The sequence below is a fragment of the Thermobia domestica genome, chromosome 10 (assembly GCF_964235325.1).
Source record: "Thermobia domestica chromosome 10, izTheDome1.hap1.1, whole genome shotgun sequence".
Taxonomy (NCBI): Eukaryota; Metazoa; Arthropoda; class Insecta; order Zygentoma; family Lepismatidae; genus Thermobia; species Thermobia domestica.
In genome coordinates, this window is record NC_137463.1 from 180,147,227 (window position 1) to 180,167,435 (window position 20,209).

At 35.1% G+C, this 20,209-nt stretch overlaps 1 protein-coding gene across 1 annotated transcript in view; it reads left to right on the forward strand.

Moving 5' to 3' along the window:
- The window catches only part of LOC145662857 (calpain-9-like), a 412,792-nt gene that overhangs the window by 330,725 nt on the left and 61,858 nt on the right, over nt 1-20,209 (forward strand). The window contains exon 6 of the mRNA XM_081728793.1: nt 12,039-12,213. Coding sequence (XP_081584919.1) covers nt 12,039-12,213 — 175 coding nt within the window. The remainder of the gene's footprint in view (nt 1-12,038; nt 12,214-20,209) is intronic.

Genomic DNA, 20,209 nt, shown 5'->3' on the forward strand with positions numbered 1-20,209 from the left:
ACAATGTTGCCATTTCGACACTTTTTGTCCAGAATTACAAATATTACAGTTAGTGAAACATAATGTACATAATTATGGGCCACCCTGTAACATATCAAATAAACATGGGGAAAATTACAGTAAATTGAAAGTTGATTCTTTTCAAGGAGTTTTATTTAAAAGAAATGATTAGATAAGCATAATATTCAATCTTATCGATGGATTTCAACAGATGTGAAGTTCATAATGCCATTGACAGCAATTTTGAACCTCAAACCATTCCGGAGATATGAAAACCAAAGGTAGAGAAGTTTCACTGTTTAAAATTATTTGTAGGAAATGTTTAAAAAGATAGTTGTTTTCCTTTGCTTCTATAACATTACAGATTAGAGCAATAGTTTTTGGTAGTTGTAATTACAAGTAAATCATAAAGATAATAAAATCTTGATACTCCTCTCATTTTCCTCCTAAAGATTTGTCATAAGCGAATCTGATTGGCACGGGATAATAAAATTTGATCGGTGCGATTTCGAAAGATCCCAGGAGATTAATAAGGTTGGGTCCTGATCTGATTGTCTACGACCTTGCACACGACACTGTTATGATCATAATAACATCCCATTCAATTATTCACAAACTTGGTAATTAACACTAGGATTAATATTATTTCCTGCAGCTTGACCTAAAAGTTATTTCTCTTCAAGCATAAACAGTTCCCATCCTCAAAAATACTCGAAACTGTAAAAACAAAATTAACAGGAGAGAGAGAGAGATTAAATAAGGAGAATTTGAGTACATTATTATAATGTAATATTGCATCTAACGGACTGATCAACAACAGAAAGATTTTAAGTCCATTCTCTTTGTGGTCAAACCACCATCATACACATGCATTAGTGTATATAATACGGATATTTAAAAAAACAAAAATAAAAATAGGTTCCGCAAAACTGTTCAACCGTTTAATACATTTTCTTAATGCAGAGCCATAACAGTAAATAATATAGCATGGGATGTTTTTTAATTACGTTACGCTCCATAAACTCAAGTAAAGCTCTGAAATTGCAAGTGGGGATTGTTGATAACAACTCGTTCCGATTCATGGGACAAAAATCACTTTTTAATCACATTTAAAAGAGTCTAAATAACTGTGTACTTGGTTGTGTCCGAGAGAGATTAGAAACGTTCTGTTGTATACACGAGCATCCGGGTGAATGAAGAATTTGTGATGTGCTTTTAATGCACTAACTTGACTCTGTGAACTCTTGTGATTCTATAGCATAATAATACATGTTAATATCTAACGTGTAGATAGCTGTGTTTGCAAAACGTTCAGTTATAGTTGTTTGCTAGTGGCTAATGGCATATGGGCGTTCCATGTGGATTTGTATTCTCATAATGGAAGCAGAAAATAGTAATCTACTCTTTGTCAGTTGGTATTTTTCTTTCTTTCTCGTAAAAATACACACTCATGGTAACAAATTCTATATGTATAACGTAGATAATATATCTTGAGGGTGCAGTCAACTTCCACAGATTATTTTACAATGCTGTTGATAAGTTTTGCATACAGAAATAACATTAAAACAGTTTATGACAATAATGTAAATAAATTATTTCTACTTATTTATTTGTAAATGAGTGTGGAGAGTGGTACCTCTAATCTGAATCTATGCCACACTTACATCAACAACTGAGTAACTCCACATCCATATAAGTACGTAACCTTTGCTCTTAATTAGGCTTAAACATCTGTACTAAATCAAAAGTAATCACACATATTACTTCTTAGATATTTATTGTTCTTTGCTTACAAATTCCGTAATAGCGTTTCCATTATCAATAGTGCACCAAACTAATCCTCACATAACATATCCACTTAATTTAAGATAAAGATTATAGTCCAAGAAATAACATATGAGTATTCCGCTTTCAATTTAATATGAATTGTTTGCACAGGATATTACTTAGCAAAAAAAACTTCAATGTAAATTCATGTGCCACTATTCCGTAACACGAGTCCGTATCCTTGTTACCTCATTCCATACAAGTCTCATTCCCAACAAATAGAATAAAATTCTACATTAACGCTTAATGAAAAAATAGTTGTTCAAAGATGGCGTATATACTAATCCATAGATCTCGTTGAACTGAATGAAATTATATGAGCAAGTGTAAATCCTTATGCCTTTTCGAGTAAGTTATTATTATTATGATAACTGTTTGCTGTGAGAACCTCGTGATCATAATCAACGTGAAGATATTTCTGATGCCACAGAAGTGGACATCCGTCAACTACTCGTTCTGGAGATAATGTGGAGCGTTCGTGGTCTGCTGCAGACGTACGTCACATGACCGTTCGCATCATAGAGGCACATATTCACATCTATCACAAAATCGGGCGTACCATTCAAACACAGGACTATGAGATAGGGATTCACGTGGTAAACAGTTCTGATCATCTCACATAAGTCTTTGTTACTGACAGCTAAATTTAATGTTGACTCTTTTTTCCCTGCAAAAATCCGTGACATTGCAAAACGGAGTGTCTTCGACGACCGATGTTTACGAAGGCTCAGATATTCTCTTTACCAGATCTCCACATGTCAGGCAAAAGAAGATTATCATACCATCAGTACCGTGCCGTGGGGGGAAGGGAGAGCGGGGCTACGATCCAGGGCGCCGAAGTAATGGGATCGCAAAATTTGGGGGAGGAAAAGAAGGAAAGAATAAAAAGAGGGGAAAAATTACGTTGGATATTTTAGATCAACCGCAGTAATATTTGTGGTCTCACATAAAGATATTGATTTAACTAGTTTTGTCAATATATCAGTACAAACTAGTATGTACGTAAATCCTCTTCCTGCTATAGGAAGTGGTCCTACAATGTTACTCCCGTCAGGAAAATGCATGTGAGCGTACGTATATATAATATGGAAGGAAAAAAGTAATAAAAAGTACTCAAAATCAAGGAAAAGCAGGGATTGTTTTTGAACATTTTCTTACGCTCCGTGCCAACCATGGTGGCGCTCCGCGGCTGGTCTGTCGACCTCACTCATATGTACGGGGCGCCGTCGTAAACTCACGCCCCGGATGCTGATTTTCCACGGCACGGCACTGCATACCATTAATACAAGGTGATAAACAATCAAGTACCAGCATTAGCCTCGAACTTTATTTTCAAACCTTGTTTATATACCGATATAATAATATATAGACCTATACCAATACAGCCCCTAACATTTTGGTTCCTTTCGTACAAAATTTTCTAAAAGAAAGTCTGGTTTAAATATCATTCTTTTCTCTCAAACTATAGGCATAACTACACTGTAAAAAATGAGGTGTTGAAACTACACAAAATGACTACCACTTTAATGTGTTACTTGTGTGTTAACTCAGCACCAAGACATCGCCTTCCGAGCATATCAGAAATAACTAGTTATTACCTGCGAGAATTTGCATTGATATTTATCATTTAATATGAGCAAAGCTTTGCGAAATGTCCTTGGCACTTATGCCAAGTAATGAATAATGTTCTATGTTTTCTGTAATCGGTCACAATAATATTGTTGTAAACCTGTGAATCGTCTGACAACTGTTACATAGGCAACAGTTCTGCCATATTATGTTCATATATGCTAAGACACAAGAATAACAGATAAAGAAAACAGATGGAAGCACAGCTATATGTGTAACTGTTGTCAGATGATTCACAGGTTTACAACAATATTATTGTGACCGATTACAGAAAACATAGAATGTTATTAGTTACTTGCCATAAATGCGAAATATGTTTCGCAAAACCTTGCTCATACCATACAATAAAAAACAATGCAAATACTTACAGCCAGTAACGAGGTATTTCTGATATGTTCTAAAGGCGATGTGGCCGGTGTTGAGTTGACACACAAGTAATATGCTAAAGTGGTAGTCATTTTGTGTTATTTCAACACCTCACTTTTTTGTTGTGTAGACGGTGGCTGGGGAAACAGGCCCCTTGAAACATAGTCTGCCTAGAACACAGTCTGTGGTCATTGAAAAGTACTTTCAATTATCAGAAGTAAGAGCCATGTCCCTAGCAAAATATCTAATTAGTTTCGCTAATGGTCTCCACTCGTATTTCAATGTCGTACTTGTGTAATATTCCCTGTCTACAGTATTGCTGACAATCTTTCCAACATAGTGTAGAACCGTCAAAAACAAAACCCAGATCCACCACGCTGTCTTCTACCACGTGTTTTACCTGTATATTGATTTCATGTGCACATCTATCAAAACATTTTGCTGTAAAGTGTCATATTCTGCATTAATATTTAGTAAATGTTAAAATAAAAGGAAGTATACCGTTAATTTCTACTTTTTGTACCATCTTTGTAAAGGAATAAAACTATACTGCTGCTGTAAGAAAAAAATAAAATGCAAATGACCATTCCATCTAGTAGATCATGGAATGCAAAACATAACAAAAGTTGCGCTCCGTTAGTGCATATATTCATAAAGTTGGGTCAGCGAAGACAACGAACGGTATCAAACGAGGAGACGAGAGGAAGGGAACACAACATGGTCGGTCGTTACAGGAATTTTATGACCCACATCACGTACTCAGTTAATGAAACGTCGATGCTTTTTTTTTTTTCACTTTTATGCCTCTGTAATATAACGATACTGACCTAGACAGCTTGATCTGGTTTCAGGTTAAAGCTACTGCTTTTCCTTTGTTTATGCATTTCTTTCTGAACTGAAGTTCAAGGTGAAGGAAATACCCAAGCCATGTATTTATTATCTCATATCTAGTTGTAATCGGTTCAATCATATTCTTATAAGATTGATAGTGTCGGATATTTTTCGCCGACGCGTGTACTTGTTTTATAAGATAAAAGTCTCCAGGCTGTTCTAGTCTTTATTTCCTTGGCAGTCAATATGAATCTCAGTTATTTTGTATTTGAATTACAGTTAAGAATATTAATGTGGTTGGTAAATACTTCTCCCACCTCCTCAAGGCTAAGTTGCTAACAGGAAGGAGTTCTAATACCCAACGTTAGAAAGCACCGTCTTCTACATAGTTTCAGTGTATTTTTATTATAATAATTATATAATACAGGGTTTTAAAGCAGACAAACAAACAAACAAATAGAGGTCAGATTTTGGCAGGGGGAACAAGATAGTGCACTGACAAAAGAGTTTCATATTCTTTATTAGTATATCAGTATACACTTATTTAAAAAGCATGTGTTTCTCAAACTCTGGGGGGCAATAGCCCCAACCTTCCTTCCCGAAGGACGCCCTGCAGTACTAAATGCAACCAGAAAAAGGTTCAAAATATTTCTCTTCTGGCTAGACCTAAGAGAGGAAAATTTTCGTTTTAAATTTGTAAAAACATTTAAAACATCCTTGTTGCTATTGGTGAAGCCCTAAATACTAGTTACTACTGTATATTCATCGTGTACAATTTCTACGAACTGGTCTATCACTAATTTTATTTTTACAAATTTTGTAATTTCATTTTATAGGCCTATATTGTACGTTACACATCATTATCATGAAGGACTGCGGTAGCTCAGTGGTAGAGTGTTCACCTCTGGTGCACGGGGCTCTTGATTCGATACAAGATTGCACCAAGTGAGCTTTGTGGTGAACAAACACCGTGTGCGTGGGTTTCCTCAGGGTTCCCTCGTTTCCTCCCACTTTCTTCATTCCACCATTTCATTCATTTCTCATCATCACCGTCCCCTTTAGCCTAGCCGGCATCACTGTGAGACGTAAAACTTAAAGATTTCATTTCATTTTATCATCATCATGAAGACAGTACACTGTCTGAATCTTCTTCCATATCGTGGTTTCAAGGAATTTAATTTCCCTTATCGTATTATCGCAACATACAGTATCATAAATTCTAACTATTTCTTCACAAGCATCTTTCTTCTTTATTTCATTTCCCTTAACACCTGTAAAGTAATATATTAAAGTCGCGTATATAATCCAGTATGACTACTTAAGTATTTTAACTATGTTAAATTATGATGTATTATCTTTTTATAGCTGTAGATATGTTCTTAGTAAACACACTGTACACGGATAATCTAATTGTCTCAGTAAAGTTTGATCAATTGTTGTTTGCACAAGTTCTAAATTGTATAAGATTATAGTTGAAATGTAGCGTCCATTTACAAACAAGACTTTTTTGTTAAACTTTTTTTCAATGTCAATTATTGAGTTATTTATATCGGGTGTCAAATATAGAAGTAGGAGGTGACTACTTTTCGATACCTGGGTAGTATTATTAGTGATGATATGAAGCCTGAATGTGAAATAAAAACAAGAATAGGAATGGTGAAAGAAGCCTTTAGGAGGAAGAAAATACAATTTTGTGAGATTTTGAATAAAGAATTAAGAAAAAGACTCATAAAATTCTTCATGTGGAGTGTTGTACTGTATGGATTAGAAAGATGGACATTACACAAAAATGAAGTAGAAACGACGAAAAACTTTCGAAAAATGGGTGTGGAAAAGAATGAAGAGAATTAACTGGATCGAGCGGAAAAGGAATGGGAGGGTGAGAAATAGTGGGGCATAAAAGAACAATTTTAGATATTATTAAGAAGAGGAAGATAAACTGGTTGTGACATTGGGTAAGAAGGAACTGTATCAGAAGGACGTAGTAGAGGGTATGGTGGCAGGAAAGAGAGGAAGGGGGCGAAGGAGACTACAATTAATGGACGATATGAAAGCAGAAAAATATGTACGTGAAGACGAAGTGATTAGCAGAAGACCATGGAGCATGGAAGCTTCTCAGTTGCATCAAGTGACCTCCCAATAATGGCAGACTATCTATGATGATGAAATACCGGGTGTATCGAATGTCCTGTGCGTAGGCCAACTCCGTTATGAGTAAAGATACGAAAAGATGGAAAGAAAAGTTGTTGGAAATAGGTGGTTTTGAATCTAAAAATTTTGGATTTTTTTCAATCGCACCAGACGTTTGGGCTCCAAAGTGGTAAGGTGCACTATGTTAAATGAAAAAGCAACGTTTTCAGTTTAGTCCTGGTCGTTCGATCAGAATATAAGAGCAAGCAAGATTGACAGGAGAAACGTGCGCATTGTTATGTGAAGGAACCTACAACACCTCAAATTCGTTTCCCAACAATGCTGTATTATGAATATACTGAAAGTCCAAGCAACACACTGCTGAACTGGCAACTTGCTTTTTTATTCAACATAGGACTCCTTACCAATGTGGACACTTAACGACAAATTTCATCTCTTTCTATTTTTTCGTGCCTTTAAGCCTACTAATAACGGAGTTGGCCTATGGTCCTGACTTTTGATACACCCGATATATTTGTTGATCATGGATTATTATCATATTATATTAGTTATACATGTTACAAGTGGCTAATGTTGTATAATTGGCAAGATCCTCATCATTCTTAGTTTCGTTAAAACATGTTTCCAAATCTTCTAGATTCTTCTTTCTTCTTTCGTGACCTCTTCAGTGTCACTAGTAGAACAAAATATATTTGTCTTGTAAATTTTATATTTTCGTAATGCTTTCGTTCCATACATTGAAAGAGTAAGAGAAATTGCTTTTTTTTTTCTTTCTTGCACATAGTAGTGACAATCATATGTGTCGTATAGGACACATTGGAACTCTACCAATAAAAAGTGAGATACAATGTTCTGCTAGTGGTCAGTCCCCCTTGATCTCCCACTACGTACGCCTATGTATATTACACACTTAATACATCTATGCAATATAACAACAATATCCAATGATTAAAGCACAGTCACATGTTCATAGAAAACAAGTGAAGAGATTGAAAACATGACATATCTCTAGATTATGGATATATACCGTATGTTAGTTTTCATTTTAATATTAACAATGAGTTATGATATGATGCATTAAAAGAAGAATTAGATAAATAAATACTTAAAGAAATATGTAATATTACTTACAAAATGCCCTTCACTAAATTCACACAACTTTTCACGTCATATTGAAGAATTAAATTCCCCTTTCTATCGTTCCTGAACCTCGATTTATAACTTTAGGAGCAGAAGCAGACCTAGATCCCAATCACGTATATCACTGAGATTTGTAATAAATAATTATTTTGTATTATAGTATTTTAATGTAGAAGTTAATGAAAATTATGGATGATGATAAAAGATGACGGATGAATTTCGGTCCTGCTTCATAGTCTTGGATCCGCCATAAAGTACATAAACACCTTCATCTATCACATTAACTGACTCTAAATTCAAGTTGTTGTAAGCTGACCAAACTTGACTACGACTTAAATACTCTAATACATTACACAACTTAAAGATCCTGACGTTTTTGAGGGTGGGAATATAGAAAAACTTTTGTTATGCTAGAGAAAGGACAAAAAAATAGATATTTTAAAAAAAGGTAAAAAACTGGTTGACAAATTTCAGGAATAAACTTGTATTCCGAGGAACGTGATTCAATATATAGTGGAAGGTAAAGGAAGGAAAGAATTTTTAAAAAGTGTCAAAATTGGTCCGTGGTATTGAATAATTGCTATGTAAATTCAGCTAAACTCCAAGGGTGCTGCTTCGTAGAGGGTTTTCCGTACACGGGCTTCCGAGGTCGATGAACGACAAGGATTATGATAAAACCTAATTAATAGTTGGAAGAGCCTTGCTTGAAGCTGTAAGTCCCGTCTCATACAACCTTCATCTCGAAAATGGTCGTTGAATAAATCCAATAATAATGGTAATCCGTCCCCATAATGCCAAACATATTACACGTCCGACAAGCATTTGGACATGCAGTGTACTCTAAATGGAAGAAAAATGTAAGAGCATAATCAGGTAACCAAGAAACTGTAGTTTTGCATGTGTATAACGTGAACTTATAGTTTCGTAATGACTTTTAAGAAAAACTGGTTAGTAGTTGAATAAATGTTATATGCTAAACAACATGATCTGACTTTTTGAAATATAAAAGAGGAAGAAACGGAAGAGACCAATTGATAAATGGTCGATAGTACCTACGTTAATTCAACTTAACTCCGGGAGTGAGCCCCTGTCGTGGCAGACTTTCCTGTGCATGTAGTTTCGGGTTCGATCGGCAGTGGGTATGCTAAGCCTCGCATGAAACCCGATGAAGAATCGAGTGACAAATTATTCTTAAAGACTAAAAAATGGATTTTATTGACTTATTCAGAATATTTTTCTTAAAACGCTTATCACATTTATTCATTCAACGCTAGTTATAAGCACCCGTCGTTGCTTGGTCTTGATTCTGAACTTCGATGAAGAGTGCATCGATTCCCTGAGTATTTATCCTGTGCTGTTATATAATCCCGCAGATGCAACATACAATGGGGGTTGCATATATACAAGGCGTTCTTAGAAACCTACAAATGTGCATACATTTCTTCTACACCGAACCCCCTCCGCGCCTAAATCGTAAAACCGAGTTTGTAGGCGCTTAAATCTTCTGAAGATCTACATACGTACAAAATTTGGTGAGTCTTGGTGACCTCTTTTTATGATGATAGACTAACAGACACACATACACACACACACACACACTGTATTTTATTATTACTAAAGATGTATCATCTTTTTCTTGCAATATTCATATTTTCTACTCGTGTTCGTTTTTACCTTCAATAAACACAACTTTTACATATCTTATAAAATGTGTGCAACCTTGGATGGGCTGAGAGGAAAAGTCTCCCGTGCATCAAAATGAAATGTGTAAAGTAATATAAATTTCTGTTCCGCAGTTCCGGACTGAGGAACTAAACATATTAGTCTGGTTTCTTTAATTTGTCAACGATTGCCTCTTAAAGTTACATTCGATTCTGTAGCTGTTGACTGCTATTTCGCTTTCATATCATGCAAACCTCCTTAAAAGTGTCATTTTAACTGGATGACCTCTGCTTCCTTCTTCTTCTCGCACTGCAATTAACAGGATAAATGTCTTTCCGGGAAATGAAACAGTTGTTTTTCATGCTGTGAAGTACCTTGACCGAATGCCGTGCTGAGATACGATCCGTGTAAGCTAGATTCAAGAACAGTAACAACCAGTGAATAAATGAAAATTGTTGCAACCGTCTGCGAATAGAGGATGATACGTGAATTTCTAGCTACTTCACGTAGCAATGTTTAATAAACTCTTTATTTCGTGTACAGCAACACAACCATAGCTGAGATGGAGACAAAGGGGTTTGTCCCTCTTTTACCAAGTTAAGACTGGAAATATATCACAACAGCATGTAGTTCTTTCAGCCTTCTCGTGGCTAAATGGTTGATTTCTGGTTAAAATTCATGTGTTCGTATTTTCTGCGGAATAAGCACATCCTACTGAGTTAACTGATAGTTTCGATTTGGCTACACTATATGTAGTTCTCCAGATAGAAGGCGTACAAGAAAAATTTTGATGGAAATATATTTGATCTTGGATCAGGGGCCACAAAATTTTTGAACGGCCCCTTAATCGAGTTTTCGTGTTTTTACGGAATAAGCACATCATACTGAGTTAAGTGATAGAGTGGGTTTGGTTTCAATGTATGTAGTTCTCCAGATATAAGAAGTACAAGAAAATTTTTATTTGAAATATAGGCCTATTAGATCTTTTGATCCAAAAATGTTTTTAGGCTTGATAGCTCTTTCTGTTCTTACTGAAACAAACATTCAAACAATAGTTAGTTGTTTGTCGTTTCGGAAAGGAATCATTTGAATTTCAGTAGAATTAGTTCAAACCCTTCCTTATAACAACTCTTCGTTTGGAATTGCACTTTTACCTCTGATTTTAAGAGTTACACGTATTTCTCATGTAATTTTATGAAAATTTCACATTTTTGGGAACTAAGTCAAGAACAAGCGAATCAATAAGAAAATATTTTACTTTAAAAGTTGATAACAGTGTAGGGGCCTACTTATTAGTTAAAATAAGAGTAGATCTTTAATTTTAATATCTGACGGTTATGTCCTTTTGGCTAAAGAACATAAATGACTATTGAAAGTGAAGAATATGAAAGAAATGGTAGAATTACAATGTGTGAGGAAACGGGAGAGCCACGAGAAAAGCCATAGATACGATTTTGTCCACAAAATTACATGGTCTGGAATTGAACCAGGAAACCTTCGCACCAAAGAATAACGCTCTACCACTGATTCACCGTACCCACCATGTAAAACTTATTATGTTTTATTAAAAGGAAAATAATGTTATGGAGTTATTTCCACACAGAATTTTCTTCTCTTTCTTCCGTTGTCAATTTTATACACATATGTCTACTACTCTATAAATACTTTGTGTTTGATTTGATTTGATTTTCAATTTTTAACGTCCCTTTCAGCAGCGAGGCTATATGAGACGTGAACCTACAACTTAACGTGGAATTCGAACCAGTTCCGCCGGGAATCGAGCCCAGGTTTCTCACACCAAACGTGCATACGCTAACCGAGCTCAAAATACTATGTATTATGTTCAGCTATATTAAGTTAGTTTTTTTTTAATTGTAATTAAAAGAATCCTTTTAACACGCCCCTCGAAATATAATTAAGGCTACTGTTGTTGTTATGTTTTAGCAAAACATTTTTTTACATTAATAACGGCATTTCTTTAATGGTATCCCGGATACTTTTTTTTCTGATGTCTAACCCATTTTGTATCATCAAATCTTCTCTAGAAATATTGCCAATCAAGCCTTTTGTTTTGGTACTCTTCTTCTCCTTCCTCTGGGCAAACAATAAAGAAAAACAAAAAAAAAAAATCTAAATGTACAGTACTTCACGACTTCACCCAACTCAGCCTATGGTTAAAACCACAAACCATCACTTCCGCGATTGGAAATACTATATTGTGTATATATACAGTGTACGAGCATTTTTATAAAAAAAGAAAATCTTTACCTCTTTCTTCTCTTCTCATCTTGTTGGCCTGCGGGCATAAGCCGGTTCCAGCGACCGGTCTGAAATACGGTGAATCTTATGTGATGGTCCATAAGCTTCAGGACATTCTTATCCATCCACTTATGTGAAGTTGTTGACTTTTTTTCTGTTTCGTCCCGTTACAGGCTGTATGGTTCGTATGAAAATCTTCATTCCGGGTTCACTACCAGGGCGCTACAAGATCTCACTGGAGGAATAGTGCAGAGTTTTAACCTGTCTAACCAAGACCGCTACCTTACCTATCAGGTGCTCAACAGTGCTGTACCGCGATCGACGTTGTTAATAGCAAGCATCAACCTGGTAAGTACTATATAGAGTCTTTCCTTTTGTATATTAATTTATAAACTGACAATTCAATGCACTATGTTTGTATTGTATTCAGGACAATCTAACAGTGTTAGTAAATGTGTAAGAGAACCAACTCCAGAATAATCTGTTTTACAATATAATTTGTGATTGCTGAACAAGTTATGGTTGCTTCCGTACATGTTATATATATATATATATATATATATATATATATATATATATATATATATATATATATATATATATATATATATATATGTCATGATGACACAATTATCTGAAAGTGAAATATCTAACATCCCATGCATTCAGATCAAAAGTGAGATGTGAAATAGCATGAAAGAGTTTGTAGAATGAAACAAATGAAAGCAAATAAGGGAGTTCAAAGAAACGCTACGGATGATATTCTTAACTACAAATGAGCGCCCTCGTGGCCATATGGTTAGAATATGCATCTCTGGCATGGGAAAGCTGGGTTCAGTTCCCAGCGAGATCTCATGTGGTTTGGTCAACATAGCCTCACTGCTGAAAGGGACGCTAAACTCATATCCAATCCAAACTTAATCTCAAACTTATTTGACCTACGCTTAAACTAGGAGAGTCACGCACTAGATAATGCTGCTTAACCATTAAGCAACTGAACTCTCGTACATTTGTCTGGATAAACATAAAGAAAATAGGCATTAAAACTGAAATTTATGCACATGTACTATGCGAGTATTCAGTGCTCGAATTGACGTACCCATGGCTAACAGCAGGGAAGTGAATTGCACTGCCCAGGATTTTCAAAAGAGGCTCGGTTCTTCGTAATATTTGGTAAAAACATACTAGATTTGTTTACTCATAGCCTATAGTATTTAACATGTGTATATTAAATACTATAGATATTTGCAATAGTTAACAGTTACGGAATGTGCGTAAATAATTGTTATTGTAATGAAGTAATTATTATGTGCACACGTGCATCAAAGTGCGTGTGTCCATTCGCAACTTCGCTTATGGGTCAGTCTTTTGCAGGGACGTAATGGGGTGTATACACAGTAAACCCACCCAATATTCTCCCAGTTCAGCATTTACTGACCTTACACGAAATAACAAACGTATATAGACAGAGGTGAGTATATTTTTGAAAATAGTCAACCGTATACGTACTAAAAATTACAGCATTTCATCATTGGCCTCTTGCCTCTCGTTGAAAAATATGTGTGCGTCATTGAACTTATCATTGCTAATGTAGCATTTTGGCGTGTCAAAAGCACATTTAAAAAAAAAATGTATTTATATAAAGAGAACAGAAAGTTGACCAGGGTAAAACGTTAATTTATGTGAAGTTAAGAAATTAAGTCATTGTTTCAAAATATTTCATCTGCACAAGGCATATAAATGTAGAAGTGAATAAAATATTCACGGCCGATGGTAATAATAAGATTTTCTGCAGTTCATTGGTTCATACTATTATGTGCACTGTAAAAAATAATTTATTTAATTGAGACAATTAACATGATTATGCTTATGCAATATATTTAATTATGTGATTTCTTGCTTTTACCTCAGTCAATTACGGATGGATAATCAGCACTAAAACATGCGCTTTACAAACCGAACTGTATACAAATGACGCATAACAGCGTTTCAGGTTTTTAATTGAAGCACTTCTGTGTCTATTTCACTTTGCCACTATAATCAATAGTCAAAACCATTGCATATCTTACGTGGAAAAGTATATCCTAAAATAAAATTATCCCTAAAATTCGTTTCTTGCAGTTTATGTGTATAATTCTAAAACTATACTTTTAGAACATACAAAAAGTAACGTGTGTATAAAGGGTGTTCCTGAAACAATGATCAGTACTGCACGAACGCGAAGTTCTTGCAGCGAAACAAACCAGAGAGATACATACAAGAACGATAGAATAAATAACAATAAAGAAAGATAAGTTAATCTAACCATACTCTAATAGGTGGAAAATGATAAGACGAAGATATATATTTGCTCACGTAATTTACGCCACCGTATATTTTGCGCACAGTAATTTTTAACCCCTTTCTGCATGACTTTTTTCTTTTAGCGAAAAAAAAAAAAATAATCAGTATTGGAAATCCTCATATGGGAATTTGAAAAACGAATTAAAACTTGAATTTTAGATTTTTCATTTAATTCCGACGAGAAATAAGTAAGTGTCATATATGACACACTTACAACTCACAAAGAACATGCCAGATGACACCAAAATCTCTTATTCATACACGTCAATATCTCACACAGCAGACAAAACAGTCATTTGATGCCTTTGATAAATCATAAAACAGCTAAAATGAAAAAAAGGTATGTGCCATATATGACACGGCATGCTGTAAGGGGTTAAAGTTAATTTTGAACTTTATTTTTGCTCTGTGTATTTTACGCACTTTTTTTTTACATTACGATATGGATTTTATTTCCTTAAATACCTGTTTATTTAGCATTTATTGTGATAAAAGAGAGGATATGACGCCTAACTTTATTTCTCAGCATAAACATTAAATAATTATTCGAGAAGCGGGGCTACAGTGGCTAAGTGGTAGAGCGTTCACCTCTGGTGCATGGGGTCCTTGGTTCGATCTCATCTCGCGCCAAGTGAGTTTTGTGGTGGACAAACACTGTGTGCGTAGGTTTTCTCGGGGTTCTCCCTTTTCCTCCCACTTCCTTCATTCCACAAATTCATACATTTCTCATCATCACCGTCTCCTTTAGCCTAGCTAGCATAACCGTGGGACTTACAGATTTCAATTATATTATTATTATCATTATTATTATTATTATTATTATTATTATTATTATTATTATTATTATTATTATTATTATTATTATTATTATTGAGAAGCATTAACAAAATTAAATTATGACTTACAAAACACCGAAATGTGGTCAAAAGAAAACTAACTCGAAATGGACCCGAATAAATCTTGTTATTTTCATTGGATCCAAGAGAATTACGTCAAAAGTAGACTTTAATTATATCCCAAACATATCTGTAAATAATGTAAAGTAAAATGTATGACTCTTTTTTGGTAAAATTTGAACTGGAAAAGTCACGTTGGCTATATATGCAGAAAAGGTTTCCCTAAGTAGACTGAAAAAGATTTACCGATTGCCATAAGAAAGAAACTAGTGGAAAGCTTTGTGTTTTCTAGAATAGAATATTGCAATACGGTTCATTTAGGATAGAGCGAACATCTATCGAATAGACTGCAAAGAATTCAAAATGTCTACGTCCGTTATCTATTTAACTTGAAATATTCGGATCATTTAACCAGCTACTTTGAAAAGTTGCAGAGGATGAAATTAAAGGTATGACGTAGATATCGCATACTAACAACTTTATTTATGACATTAATATGTTAAAAAAAAAAAACAGAGTACCTAATGTCATGTTTTCAATATTAGCACGAATCTCATCAAGGAAACACCAGGAGTTACGACACGTCACTACTTTCTCTGCCGAGGCATGAAACTAGTACTGTGTCAAATTCATTCAATGTCACAGCCGTGAAGTTCTGGAATGACCTTCCGGAAGATATTCGAAAGTCAACCTCGATAGTCATGTTTTAAAATCAATTCAAAAATTACTTCTTACTTCAGACTTACCAGCCCTGCTGATTAAACCAATACTTATTTCGATATGTATTCTAACATATGGTCATTATTCTATTATTAGTTTTTCTTTTGTATTTTCTTCTTCTTCTTCTTGGGGTCCTCCACCTGTTTCTATCTTGTGCCGTATCCGTTGTGACACTACACTGCATCGTAATGTTCTTAACACAATCTCCCCCACTTCTTCTTTGGCCGGTCTCGGTCTCATTTCCTACTCACTTCTATAGCATCTACTCGGTGAGCTACATATTCCAAAGGTCTTATTCTTACATGCCCAAACCATCTCAGTATATTTTCTTGCAGTTTTTCTACTACCGGTCTCACCTTTAGTGTTCTGCAAATCACTTCATTCTTAATTTTGTTCTTCCGCATCACTCCACACATCCACGGCATCTTTATCTCCCCAACGTGCAACTTCTGTTCCTCTCTCTTCTTCATCGTCCAACATTCCTCTCCATATAATATATCAGGTCTCACTACTGTTTTATAAACTTTACCTTTAAGGCGTTTTGGTACCCTACGGTCACACACTACTCCTACCTCTTCTGCCCATTTCGTACAACCAATGCTAATTCTGGTCTTTACATCTTCTATTCCAGTATTTTCCTGCAGAATTGATCACAAGTACTTGAATTTGTAGTCATTACCACCTCTTGTCCAGTTGTAAAAATTAAATGAAATCTTTGAGTTTTACGTTCCACGTTTATGACGGTTAGGCTAAAGGAGACGGTGAAGATGAGAAATGAATGAAATGGTGGCATGAGGAGTGTGGAAGGAAACGGGAGAACCCCCGAGAAAACCCACGCACACGGTGTTTGTCCACCACAAAGTTTACTTGGTGGGGGCTGGGATCGAACCCGGAATTCCAAGCACCAGAGGTGAACGCTCTACCACTAAGCCACCGCGGCCCACTCTTGTCCAGTTGTATCCTTGTATTCTCGAGTATATTTTTCCTGGGAGGACAATGTAAATATTCTGTCCTAGTTCTACTAATTCTAAGCCCTTTGCTCTCCAATACTCCTCTCCAGGCATTTAATTTCTCTTGCAGAGCTGCCTCGGTCTCACTCATAAGCACGAGTGATCCTCTAATAGCATATTCCAAGGTGCTAACTCTTGGATATTCTTTTTATCTTCGTCCATCAATTGCAAAAAGGTATGGACAAGACTAGATCCCTGATGAAGTACCACTTTAACTGCGAACTCTTCTGTTATTCTTCATTCCTATCCTACATTCATTATATATAGGGCCTATATATATATATTGGATTACACAGATGTATGTGTTCGAAACATACTTCTTCATTACACCCGAATAAGATCCCGTTGTACTGTATCATACACTTTCTCTAGGTCGATGAAACTCATATGAAGCTCTTTCTGGTATACTCTGTACTTTTCCATTAGCATCCTCAGTCCATTTTTATTTATTTATTTATTTATTTAAATATGTTCTCTTTTCGATGTTCTTGCCATACTCGGATTTTTTCTTTTCTATTTAATTTTTATTTGTGATTGTTGACAATGTAACTATGTATTAGACGGAGTGAAAGATACGGTACAAGCCTTAACTTAGTCTTTAATAAATTGAAATTGACATGATTGGATTGTTGTTTAAAAAAATTCGGGTGTATCAAAAGTCTGAGGTCATAGACCAACTCCGTTATAAATGAAGATTTGAAAAAATTGAAGGAGAGGAAGCTTACTGGAAATAAGTAATTGTCAATCTAAAATAATGGCATTTATCCAATCGCATCAGTTGTTTGGGCTCCACATTGGTAAGGCGACTATGTTAAATGAAAACCGTACTAACCGACAGGAAAATTACGTTTCCAGTTCAGCAGGCTGTTCGAACAAAATGTAAGGACACCCAAAAGTACATATTATTTGTTATATGAGGGAATCTAGAACATCTCGAATCCGTATCTCAGCCATGCTATCGTTGTTATGGTAAGAGCCCAAGCCCAAAGAAAGAGCCTGCTGAACTGGCAATGTTGCTTCTTCATTTAATATAGAGTGTCTTACCATTCTGGAACATAAACGTATTGATACGATGGGAAAATCTCCATTTTAGATTCACAATCATCTATTTCCAACAAGTGTCCTCTCTTTCTGCTTCCAACAAACTCGTTCCTAGTATATTTCAGTGGCCAGAAGAAATATGCATTTAGTTGGCGGAAAATTTTGCGTCTAATGAGGAAATTAGATCCCTTTGAACGGGAAGTTTACTGTTAAAAAAAAAAAAAAAACTAAAACAACTAACAAAACTGTGATACAATTCTCCCGTATCATTTACGAACAGATATCTTTCCCTAATGATTGTGATTTGTTTTAAATCGTGCAATGTACGTAGTAGGCCTTCAGGCAGGTCGCTCGCAGCAGCGTCAAGAGGGGACAATTGCTCCCCTTAGGTTTTCGAAAGAGGTTCAGCTCTTCAAAATACGTGTCAAAACATTAGATTTTCTTATTTATTCATTACAGTATTTAATATACTTACTGTGTTTAACAAAATCATGCACTACGCGTCAATAATAATAGTTTTACATTAAGTATTATGTGCATCAAGGTGAGTATATTCACAACTTCGCTTATATGTTGGAAAAAATCCTGCGGGGCATTTATGTATTCATGTCTACTTTAATTTTTCGTACACCAATTTGGGACTCTATTTCCGAAATAATAATAATATATTCATATAGAAATAATATTAATACTGAGTCAACTATACTAATTATATAACTGGTTGTTAAATTACTTTAATAATACCACTTACAATACGACAATCCATATAAATTCGGCCACATCAATACTGATTCTACCAGATAAAGAATTGGTTGGCTTATATTAATAACAGTGTAGTGCGTAACATTTTCATTAAAAATACGATTGTAGTCCGCAGACAATAAGTGATCCTCAAAGCAACACATATTCTTGTGCTTCTTGAACATTATTCTCATTGCATATCATATCCTATAGTTGAGAATCTCAAACACTGAGAATAGTAGATGATACAAATAATAGATTATATAATTTAATACGATGTAGAAGCCTGTAAATTCTAACAGCATATATAGATATATTATTATAAAAATGTTCTTGACATACTTCAGTCACTTAAAAAAAATTTTTTTTTTTTTTTTTTTTTTGCTTTTAATATTAATTTGAAATAAGGGGAATTTTAGTACTATTTTAAAAATACAACTATATTGGTAAATGCTCATAATATTTTTTTAAGACGATAAATTTGGTATCAAAACGACAAAAATAAAATGACCCGTAGAACATTTGGACCAATCAACAAGCCCGTAAAAATAGTTGGAAACCACCGATATTAGAATTATCCAATCCATCCTTTACGAGATCGCTGAAATGAACAAAGATACTCTCGATGCCGTTTAAGTCCAAGTACAACCGCGATCGGCATGGGGGTGATTTTACGGATTTTTATCGTATTTTTTTTCAAATGCGTATCCTAAAAAAAAAAAAAAGTAAAAGATTGAAATACTTTCTATAAACCTGTTCTTCTCGCGTGAACAACGGACATTTTAGCTACTAATATATGGAATAAATAATTATCCATTATTCAATGCAATTAGTTTCCTTTTCCTCCTTATTTCGCTTAATGAAATTATGTTTCAGTTGTCTCGCAACTCCTGGATGTTGCTTTTACGGAGAAGGATTAGATAAATGGCAAATTATTTTGTAGCTTTAGTTATTGTTAACATCTTCTGCCTATGTGTGTTTCTTTAACGTTGCCTTGCTCAGTTACAATTCGAACTACAGAAAGTTAAGGTCGTGTTTTTCTTTTTTTTTTCGATTCTCCCATAGTTATTGAAAGAAGTTTGAGACATTTAACGAGAAGAGCATCATGCTAGCCAAAAATACTGGCGATCAGCTCTCCATTACCCACCATACTCATTAGTGAAATTCTTAATGACTAGCGTTGGGAAGAAGTTTCTAGTCTGTATTACTAAGAGATAGAGTAGTTCCTTAGGTGGCGGACCCGGGCAGTCCCACAGATCTTGCAAGGTAGTAAAAGTAAGAATGCGGTGGGTAGCACCTGACTGTTAGCGTTGTGTAGTACGACAGTCGAGCTAGAACGGGGGCGTGTGTTGAATCGGGAAGCGAAGAGGATTGTCACCAGGGACCGTAGAGCAAATGCAGAAAAACTAACACGGAACTCAATCAGCACCTAGAACAGCGTATTTCGGCTCAGTCCAAAGCGAATTGCGTAACTGAAACACCCGCGTTCGGATTGAAATTTCCAAACAACTGATAAGCACCAACAACACTTTAGCGTTAAGAAAATAGTACTGAGAACATGAAAATATGTTTGAAAACAGTTAATATGATCCG